General features: G+C 41.3%; 2 protein-coding genes across 5 annotated transcripts; both read right to left on the reverse strand.

The window, feature by feature from the left end:
* Positions 1 to 9: 9 nt before the first annotated feature.
* LOC143320082 (uncharacterized) lies at positions 10 to 4,936 on the reverse strand. 3 transcript variants are annotated; one of them, XR_013077118.1, is made up of 4 exons: positions 4,570 to 4,730; positions 3,010 to 3,067; positions 672 to 2,710; positions 10 to 49 (listed from the first exon to the last, which is right to left on the reverse strand). XR_013077118.1 is itself a non-coding variant. In XM_076729495.1 (3 exons), exons 2-3 carry the CDS (start codon positions 3,056 to 3,058, stop codon positions 1,605 to 1,607), a joined length of 1,155 nt encoding a protein of 384 aa, XP_076585610.1. In that variant the 5' UTR covers positions 3,059 to 3,067; positions 4,824 to 4,936; the 3' UTR covers positions 289 to 1,604. The 3 variants fall into 3 exon arrangements, 2 of the variants coding, with proteins under 2 accessions (XP_076585610.1, XP_076585609.1); XM_076729495.1 differs by lacking the exons at positions 10 to 49; positions 4,570 to 4,730 and adding an exon at positions 4,824 to 4,936 and having other exon boundaries at positions 289 to 2,710; XM_076729494.1 differs by lacking the exon at positions 10 to 49 and having other exon boundaries at positions 289 to 2,710; positions 4,570 to 4,741.
* Positions 4,937 to 5,322: 386 nt separating this feature from the next.
* Positions 5,323 to 10,310, reverse strand: LOC143319659 (TBC1 domain family member 24-like). 2 transcript variants are annotated; one of them, XM_076728788.1, is made up of 11 exons: positions 9,934 to 10,310; positions 9,627 to 9,841; positions 9,273 to 9,534; positions 9,025 to 9,141; positions 8,311 to 8,727; positions 7,969 to 8,208; positions 7,599 to 7,754; positions 6,960 to 7,023; positions 6,701 to 6,799; positions 6,211 to 6,523; positions 5,323 to 6,095 (listed from the first exon to the last, which is right to left on the reverse strand). In XM_076728788.1, exons 1-11 carry the CDS (start codon positions 10,137 to 10,139, stop codon positions 5,932 to 5,934), a joined length of 2,253 nt encoding a protein of 750 aa, XP_076584903.1. In that variant the 5' UTR covers positions 10,140 to 10,310; the 3' UTR covers positions 5,323 to 5,931. The 2 variants fall into 2 exon arrangements, with proteins under 2 accessions (XP_076584903.1, XP_076584904.1); XM_076728789.1 differs by having other exon boundaries at positions 8,122 to 8,208; positions 9,934 to 10,309.
* Between the last annotated feature and the right edge of the window lie 349 nt (positions 10,311 to 10,659).

Consider the following 10,659-nt stretch of genomic DNA (forward strand, 5'->3'; position numbering starts at 1 on the left):
GTCGGTGACACTTCCTCGCTGCCTTCACGTCCCGTAGGAAATTTTTATCCTAAAAGCGGTGCACATAAAAACCTAAACAAACACGCACAGCACTGGGAATTTTTAAATAACTGATTAGTTGATCAAATCTAGAGGGAATAGAAATACCTTTCCGTAAAAAAACAAGGACAAAAGCATTCTTGAGACACATTTTCACTGTGTCTTAACTGTCCTTTTCACAAGTAGGCAGCAGAATTGTTTTGTACACAGTAACAGACGTCATACACAATAAAAGCATGCTCTACTTGCAATGATGAAGACAGTTTATTGGTAGTTGTGTTTTTTGTTTTTTTAAATAAAATAAATTCCTGGAGAGATGTATGTAGCTCAAGGTTCAATTCACATGTTCATGGGCACAACTAAAATACATTTCAGCTCATTAGTTCAATATGTATTTCAGAGTATGGGCCCATTGTGTTGTTTCTATGCAGTTCACATGCACTCCAACACTATGTACCTGCTTATTGAGAGTAAACAACGGTGTATGTAGTATGTAGCATCGCAAAGAAAATCAATGGATTACTCAAACTACACTATATATAAACTATACATATCAATATTGAATAAAACTGAATTAAAAAATATGAAAAGGATAAAGTTTTATATTCTTTTTAATTTCACACAAGTCGTACCTGAGGAAAACTGCTGCTGCACCCTCTCCAGTTCACACCACTGTAAGGTAATAGACCTGCACAGAGAACAGTGTAACAGCACTTTCCTGCTGAGTCAGCATAGCATTGACCATTCTGTAAATAACGTGATAGAAGAGTACAAAAATTGGCCTATTTTTGTCATTTAACCATTTATGATGAACCCAAAAACAAAATAAAATAAAAAGAAAGTAAAACTTTCTTTTATCAGTTGCAGTAAGAAAATCGCTCAGCTCCTGGTATGGACTGAACCACGCACAAATCTTGTGCTGGTCAACATTTATGTGCTTTCTATAGTACTGTTAGAGCGAGGTAGCAGATTACATCAGATAAAGTTAACCACCACTAGAAAGCAGATATTTAGTCAAGACTATAGTCTGGCATCTCCATTAATCATACGGTTGCAGTGACTTGGTCAGTATTTTATCTAGGATCAGTTTCTTGTCAAGTAAGAGTTTCAGGCCTTCTGGCCGGGCAAGTCTGCTTTGGTTGTGACAGATTTTTTGGTTCATGACAGAAAAGAATTCACTTCATGAGAAATCAATTCACATCATCTGAATTCAAGCCCAAATCTGTCATAAAGGAAGATGTAAAAAGAGCTTCCCCACATACAGAAGTATGCTTAAATAGCCACATGATCTGTGTTGACCCAATGAACAGAACATATCCGCGAAAAACACAACATTAATTTAAACTGCCCACAATAAACATCAATGCCAGAACATTTACCCCCTAGCTTTGATCAACAAAATTACTGGGAGGAAAAAAAAGAATGATATTTTGTGGACAAACAACAAAGCAGGCAGGATGGTGAGTTTTCACAATGCTCCAAAATTAGTTCTCAATGTCCAACAAATTACTACAAATTAGTACATTTTAGCTCCAAGAAACTCCACAAGGATTTCACTTCTATTCTCAACTGCCCGGAGTCTCCGAGGGTCCTTCAAAGCTCGGTATGTCTTTGGATGCGTCCATGGACATCTGTTTGTGTGTGTGCGTCCTCCGGTGTCTGCTTAGAGAATGGCTCCATGAAAACCTGCGGCCACAGGTTAGGCACAGATAGGGTCTCTCTCCCGTGTGAGTACGCTGATGTTTCGCCAGTGACTTGTATCGTGTGAATGTTGCCCCACATTCATTGCAAATATATTTCTCAGACTTAATATGAACATTTTGTTCGTGTTCCTTCATGTTGCCCAGCTGTGAGAAGCCTTTACCACACACGGGGCAGAGATGCGGTTTCTCTCCCGAGTGGGTCAATCCATGAATATTCAAATCCCGCCGAGAATAAAATCCCTTTCCGCAGATGATGCATTTGTACGGTCTTTCCCCTGTGTGCCTCCTCATGTGTCTTTTAAGTCCTTCTGAGCGGGAGAAGCAGGTGTCGCACAGGGTGCATCTGAAAGGTTTCTCTCCCGTGTGTGAGCGGAAGTGTCGACGGAGCTCCGAGGCCTTGAAGAAACACATCCCACAGTCGGTGCAGCGGTGAGGTTTTTCGGGCTGCTCCTCATGCGTCCTTTCGTGGGCTTTGCAGTGGCCTGACTCGGAGAATCCTTTTCCACAGACCGAGCAGGTGAAAGGCTTCTCCCCAGTGTGGATTCTCTTGTGACGGACCAGTTTGTTCAGTTTACTGAATGTCTTCATGCAGTATGAGCACTGATGTGGCACCTTTGGTTTCTTCGTGTGTGTGCGTTTATGTCTCTCCAACTTTGACGGCCTGTTGAACACTTTTCCGCAGTCAGGACAGGGGTGCTTGTTAGTCCGACTGTGGCAATTCTGGTGCCGGATCAGCTTCTCTTGTTGTGTGAAACTCTTGTCACAATGCTGACACTGATGAAGAGTCTTAGGCTTCCTCGTGTGTACAGGTTTATGCCTCTCTAGCTTTGATGGTCTGTCAAATACCTTGCCACAAACGGAACAAGGGTAACACTTGTCTCGCTGTTTGGAGTTCTCAGGCTCAGTTTCGGTTGAGGTATCATTGGAATCTGATTCTGAGATCACCTTCACGATGACGTCTCCTGGGCCTGAGGACCAATCACATTAAAGAACATCCTCTGAATACTTAACTCAACAAATTGACTGGAAACAAAATCTCAGCAGAATACTCTTTCTTTATCAGTGACTAATGTTCTATAATAATTAAAATTAACTGAGCACACAGAGGAAACACAAGTGAGGTCTTGGCAGGGAAGAATTCAATGACTGAGTCCAGTGTGACAAACACATGCAACCAATGTTTAGGGTTGCAGGGTGATTTTACTGCACTGAATGGGCATAACTGCACCAGAGACATGTGAAAATACAAAGAAGCACTGACACTTACTTTCCTCGGAAGATTCTGTTTTAGGGTCAGATGTAGTGTCTGGGCCCATGACCGCAGCCTATTTACATACAACACATAAACACACACAGATATCTAAACTGGAGGATTAAATCAGCTTTGCAGAGCAGTGATTCAGGATTTTTGAGGCTGAAACTGATTTAAATTAAATGATCTGCATCTATTTTAAACATAACAGTGTGTTTAACACATAAAATGACCAAGGATTTTTTTTATACAGTTCCCATAGATTTGTTCTTGCTTTTTGTTTCTGCAATATGACCAAGATACATGGCGGGCAGGACATTTTACAGCTGAAAAATCTCCTTCTCACTGCTGTCGGGAGGACAAACTATGTTATAGTCATACTTTTAAGTCACCACAAACCTTGGCATTTCTGTACCACCATGTCTTGTTACTCGTCGGCCGACATGTTCATCCATTCCAATGTATCAACAGAAAAACTAATACTAGCTGGTGTATCAGGCTGGTGGATTTAGTGGTCTAAAGTATAATGAATTGAAAGGGTATAAATATGGTTTCAGTGCAACACTTGCAAGTTTCAAAATGCACACTGGATTACAGATATTTTCAAACTGTGAAATCCTGTTGTAAGTAGCCATGAGATCATATCTTACAGCTCAGCACATTTTGGCCCTAAGACCCAAAGAGTTGGTGTCATGATGGAGCATAGACGTGTGAAATACATGCGTGAAACAATGAGAAATAACGTGTCAGTGGCGACTTCAACGAGATCCTGCTACTAAGGCTTATTCTGCATGGCTGGGTTCAGATAGTTGGCTCAAGCAGTGATTTTTGTGCTTCACATGTAGCATCCATGTCAGATATTAGGCCGTGCCATACTCTTACAACCAGAAATGTGACCATCATGAGGACGCTACAGAGGAGCAAATGAAACAAGGCAATCCAGCTGTTTTCTGTTTTACTTGTGTTTTTTGTTCAGCTACAGTATGTTCCTCTTTAACAGATACCAAGCATCTCTGAAGCAGGGTTAAGCATTCACAAAGCCCCATTGTGGGGTATTTTTTATAGCACAATCGCCTCTTAATATAGATACGATTAACATGATCCACCAAACAGCTTTTTATAATGCTGACTTTTAGGGATCGAACTGCTCAACGGCAACAGACGACACAATGCTAAACGTTAAAACTGTGTTAGACGATACCTGAGCTAGCGTTACAGAGAGCATGTCGGATTGGAAAGTAGTCAGTGCTGCTTGAGAAAATGTCATATGTGGATTATATGATGCATGTCACATCTGCAAATGGGCAGGACAACTGAGCTGAAATGGTCTTGAAATGAGTTTAGCATGGCCCTGTCTCATGATGGAGAATCCACTGCCGTTGGGTTGTTCACGCAAGCTATTTTATCGCTGAAGAGGCTTTAAAAATGAGCGCAGATGACTGTTTATCTCGGACACACATGCACACAGAGCTAGGTAAGGTTAGCTAACTTAGCTAAAGCTAACGTTGTTGTCGCGTTAGCTAACGTTAACAAAGCGTTATAAAATTAAGCAGGGCGTATAGAACTGAGTCCCACCTCTCTGTTAATCCTTAGAACCGAAGCTTGTTACATCTTTTGTCCGTAACTATTTACATTTAACTTCACGTTACTTCACATTTAAAGACAGCTATTCGTAGCCGCTTGTTAAACAAGCTAACTACAGTAGTGTAGCTGACTCCCGTTCGCTTGAGCGATACCTTCAAACGCCACACGTAAGTTCAGAAGTCAAAGGCTTCCGGAGGAAAGTTGTTATTGATTACTACTTATTTTACTGTTCATGTGCCACATACCTGCTTTGTTGTTTGGCATTAGAGTGATACCAAGACAGTACGCGTAAAATTACAGTGAAGAGAAAAATGCGTCGACCAAGTTAAACAGTGACCGGAGATACAGCAGACAAATCCAATCATACACTGATTCACAATCAACATCATTTCTTTTAATCGCACTAAACAAATCAAAAATCAAAAGTCAATAAACAAGCCGTTATCCCCGTTCAGATGTGTCCCTTAAAACTTTTAATAGTTCCAGCAGCACTAGAACGCAGCAGAGGTTTTCCAAGTTGCGTCGGTCGTTTATTTTGATAGGTAAAACCAGGACCCCTGGTCTGTGCAGCCAGGCCTGTTTTGGGTCAGACTGCCAGTATGTGCAATGATGTGTTTACTGTATGAGATATTCAGACCATACACACATACATACATACATACAGGCCTACTTATAGGCCTACATGTCTTATTGGGTATACATGACAATTGAGACTTTGAGCTAAAATTTTTCTTTATTTTTTTCCAGTTTGAAACTCATTTACTTTTGTTCCCATTACATATACAGTAAAAATATAATGTTCACAATGGGTCACATATCTGAATACATTATTAGACACTGAGAAGACAAACAGCTGATCATCACATGATAAAAAATGGATGAAATAAAAAGTCTACACAAAGACAACCCTTTGATTGAAATGAATAAATCTTCAGGTGATTGATTTTAATCATGATGAATCTACCACCCTCACACTCATCCTCCTCGATTCATGGCTGCGTATTGCATTGCACTACATGCTTGGTCTCTTTGCTAGCATGTGTCACGCTCCCTTCTGTGATAAGATGTTAAGGATCTTTATTTTATTTTATTCATTTATCGATTTATTTTTGTCTGGAGATTTTCCTTGTGTTTTCAGAGAGTTTCCTTGAGATGGAAACCACTGTTTCTATGGGCTTGTAAAGTCCAGTAAGACAAAATATGCAATACAAGGATACACATATTAACTTGACATGTACACAGAAAGTCAAGTAAAAACTCACTCAATCGCTTCACAATACATATTAAACGTGCATGTTACAAAAAAGTTTGAAAACATAAAAATCAAGTCCAGTGAATCTGGACTTGATTTTCTCACTGATGAGAAAAGGAAATAGAGTTCTGGATGCCCCACACTTCCAGGGCCTGGATCTTGAAATGTCCCTTGCAGAGTGGGATGCTCTTGAATGTGTCACAAGTCTCTGAGTATCCTCCCTCCAGGTCTTCCTGTAGGCAGAGTGCATGGCCCCCATCACCACCTAAGAGAGGAGACATACATCAGAACTGCATTAAAAAAGCCCTGTCAGCTGACATCACATTAGAGGTTTTCAAAGACCTGCTCTATTCTTCTAACAATATGTTCCAATGACATACCGATCATGAGCTGACTGTCGCTGCCTGCTATGAACATGGAGGCTTCTTGTTCCTTTGGTCTCTTTGGCTCTTTAGCAGTCATGGGTTCGTCTGATTGGGCAGTGAAGGGGATCGTCAGGTAGCTGGGGTCCTGTGGGGTCCCAGCAGGACAGGTCAGACTTGTGGTGGATGTGGTGGAGATGATGGGGGAGCAGCTGCTTCTAATGAGCACCTCAGATGAGGCACTATTGCGCACTCCAACCTGCTGAGGGGAAGCTCTTCTGGTCATAATGTTGACCATAGCCTGCTGGTAGCGCTCCATGCTGGGACGTAGCTGAAAGAGTCAGCAGATTTCTTGTTTGACACTCGCTGCAGTTAAAGAGGCATTCCAGCGAATAATAATAAAGATCCTCGATACACAAAATCCACGGACTTGATTCATGTTACAGCCCACCTGAATATGACGTACCAGAGTTAAATTCAAGAAGAAGAAAGCAGCAACATGTCTCACCGTAAACACAAAACATTCTCCAGTTCCAAAATACGTAAGTCCTCCGGCGTCATGCTTTCTTCTTTCGATCATATCTGTTGACAGGAAGGCACCAAAGACCTGAGAAATGAAAAATACTAATATTTCAGCACCAAGCAAAATGTATCTGATGCACTAATTATTAGCATGATAAACATTATTAAGACATCTTATGCTCAAATTGTTAAATCAAAGTGAAAAGCACATGGAGCACATTCATCAGATGTATCCCTGATGTTACCTCTTCATCCACAGTTTTGACAATCAAGACGGCCGGTTCGTGTCCCTCCACATGTGAATAGAATCTATACGCGAGAAAAAAAGCATTACATCTGTTGTTTTTAATGTCCCATAAACTGCTACAATAAGACAGTGTCACTGGTGATGAAACTTTGGATATGTGGATATATCTCAAAGTCTATTTAAAGAGAACTTTTTATTTTATCTTGTTAAGACCCAAGGTCACAGTTTTAACAATTAAAATGTTTTTGATCACTTTTTATATGGCACATTGATGAAAATAAAAACCCATCGACTATGTGTTACAGTATGAAAGACTCAGTTAGGAACTGGTAGTTTCAGCTTGAGGTATTTTTCTACATTTGCACCCTCTGTAAAGCACTTGACTTTCACACTCTAAGCAAACATGTTTACAGTGAAAACACACTCCCTCTGTTACATAACTAGACCGGAGCTCTGTTTGTCTCTGCTGGGACGTGGCCCATATCGACCCGGCCTCATTTAATAATGTAAATACGATGAAGGCTTTTGATGTATTGATATTGCTGTTTTTTATGATAGTTTTTTTTAAATTAAATTATTATTATTTCTCTGTCTCCCAGATGGTTTGGATTTGGGTTAATGAACAAAGGTTACTTACGATGCAAGACTCCTTCCATGTTCAGCTGTATTAAACAGCCTAACGGGACTGAAAAGGGCAAAGCGCTCAGGTATCCAGGCCCAGACGACTCTCATCCCAGTCCCTGTCACAACACTGGAGGTGAAGTTATTAAAGTCCACCGTCTCAACCGACTGCCTTTAAGGAACATAGAAATAGCGATAATGAGAATATGAAATTGAACTAAGATAAACACGAGCAGCTTTTTTTCAGCATCAACTACATATAGCTAGACTATTTTTGATCTCATGTAGCTGAAACATCCTTTACGAAACATAATTATTAAGTATACTGAAGTATATCTTGTTCTATTTCACTAGCTGTTCTATATCAATTTTCTGCACTAACCCACCTCTTCTGGTGTATGCTGACGCCTTTTTGCATGAGAGAGTCTTTATTGGCATTGAACAGGAGGTTGAGCTCCCTCCGCGTGGCCATTGGTATCATGAAGGCCATTTCTAGAAGCTTCTCAGCTGTGCAGTGGCGAGCTGCATTCTGCACAAACCTCTTCATATCTGTCCTGAAGTCCTCCACATCTGCCACTCGAGACGACACAGACACTTTGTAGAGGCTGAGCAAAGCCAATGCCACCCTACAAAAGAATGATTGTGATATAATTATGCCATGTCACATCAAGAGAAGTCACACACTCAGCCTGATTTTGTTTACATGAGACAATGCATCAGCAACAAACCTGTACAGGACCTTGAAGCCCTCCAATAGGTAGACATCCAGCACTCTGATGGCATATGTGAATGGAAGGTCAGCAAATATCCACATGATCCAGTCAGAGTAAAACTCAAAGAGGTTCTGGTGGGAGCTGGCAATCAGTTTACGAATGCCTCTGCAACACCTGTTGGCAAGGTCTCCAAAGGTCATACAGGAGGCGCGGTAGGTGAGGAAGGTCTGGTCAATGTAACGCTTGTTGGGGTCGTTGTAGCAGATAAGTCGGGACACACTGTGGAAACACTCAGCTTCGTCCTCGCTGAAGTGGAGGATGAGGGAAACCAGTTCAGGCAGGATGGGGCAGAAGTTCATGTCCGGGAAGTACTTGCCAAGGCAAAGAAGGATCTTTTTCACAGAGTTCAGGCCTGCTTTGTTTAGACAGTATCTGGATAAGAGACGTACAAGGAATAACTCACTCAGGTGTAACACATATGCACAGTAATAATGCATTTTCCATGGGTTGATGGCAAAAAACCGCCCCAAAACACCAGGGCAGCCACAGAAAGACTTAACCAAATAAATGACTTTATGAGGGCACTTTATGCTTTTCAGGTGTATTATTTTGCTAGTTGAAGGTTAACACAATAGGTCTATTAAAATAATTTTACTGGAATATTTTGTCACATTCACACTTCTTTTGGGGGACAACTTCTGTGAACAACATGTTTTCAATATGCGATACCTGGGTATTTCTCCTGCCTCCATGTACTCCGGGACTGGATGGGTGCTGGTTTTCTGTTCTCCAAAGAGCGTCTTGGCCAGTTCGTAGTAGACATCTCTGTCTGGTGCGACAGAACCACTGCAAACATACCATCAATCCACATTCAGGTCATTGGGGACATGGATTTATACACATACATACTTACCTTCACGACAGAAAATATATTTAAATAATGATGAATTTCTGAAATTCTGTGTGACAGTCTTCACCTGGAATTGATGCTGTGGATGATGTGATAGTAAGCTTTGGCCCGGAGTGTGTGTGGCGTGGCCCAGAATCCTTCTCGGCCCATGGTTTTCAGCTGCTGGTGATCACTCTTCAGGATCTGCTGGTATCTCTCTGCGGCCTCAGGGTCAATCTTCTCCCAGTCCACAAACTGCCCGTACTTCATCCCCGAGCTGGAGCTGATTTCCCAGTTGTCTGACTCAGAAATGGTCATCATGGACACTGATTTCAGACTGCCTTTACTGCCTGAGCGAAACATGCATACATAAATTTAATTGTTATTTTCTTAAATGATACAAATAGAACACACACTACTATAAAAAGCATTATTTCAGTACCATTAAGTTCTCTTGATTGCGAGTGCCTCTTTGGTTTAGGCTTGGATTTCTTAGAGGCAAGTTGAACACCAGCTCCATCCCCTTCTCTCTTTTCCTTTTTGTTTACTTGATACTGCTGTAGGGCGCTGGCCCTCTCCGTCAATGGGTTGGACCTTATGAAGTTTCCCATGTCATAGCCAGAGTAAAGCTCTGACGTCTCAAAACTATAAAAGGACCTGGGGAGCAGTTAGTACAGTATTAATTAGGCATTTCATGAAAAAAAACAAAAAAACAGCACAGGTCTTTTGAGATGAATGTGAAAACATACCTGGAGCGAGGTCTTAGGTAGGTTTCTTCTGTCTGCGTCTGCACACCATAGTTTTTACAGTCCTCTGGACTGTAATAGGAGTGCGACCTTTGCCTGCTTACGGCTCCTGCCATAGAGTCCAGGTCTTGGTCAGAGGATGTGCACATCGAGATTGAATTCATGTTTCCACAATTGGAAAACTCTGGCGTTCTTGAGACATGAATCATCTCAAGCCTTGTTTTTTAAAGAAATGCAAGTTGGAAGCTGTCTCCTGTGACTAGTTGTGCCTTCTGAGGATCAGGGCTTTATATAAGCCTGTGTGGGCTGTGTCCATGTGAGGTAAGCTATAGTGGTATGGTTTGTTTATGGTGATTTCAGCTGGGGAAAAAAAATCCAGTGATTTTCCAGTTTTAACTTTGGCAACATGCAGTGTCTCATTCTGGGAAACAAGAAACTCCAAATGAGGAATAAAAATTTCCAGATCATATGACCAAACGTGGACACTTTATATGAAACACATGTTTGACCAAGTGTCCTTCAAATAACCGTACTCAGTGCAATGGGTGTAACTGTTATGTATATGTTCCATACAGCCACTCACTTTCCACCATCTGCCATTACAATTAACAGATTTCCTGGAATTAGTTTCTTTTCGCAGGTACACCTGTAAACACTGATTGTTCCGATTAAGATCATCAGAAAGAGCAGGGTGATCATGTAGATGTTGGTCTTTCCCTGAAACTGCTT

Source organism: Chaetodon auriga, chromosome 4 (genome assembly GCF_051107435.1).
Source record: "Chaetodon auriga isolate fChaAug3 chromosome 4, fChaAug3.hap1, whole genome shotgun sequence".
Classification (NCBI taxonomy): domain Eukaryota; kingdom Metazoa; phylum Chordata; class Actinopteri; order Chaetodontiformes; family Chaetodontidae; genus Chaetodon; species Chaetodon auriga.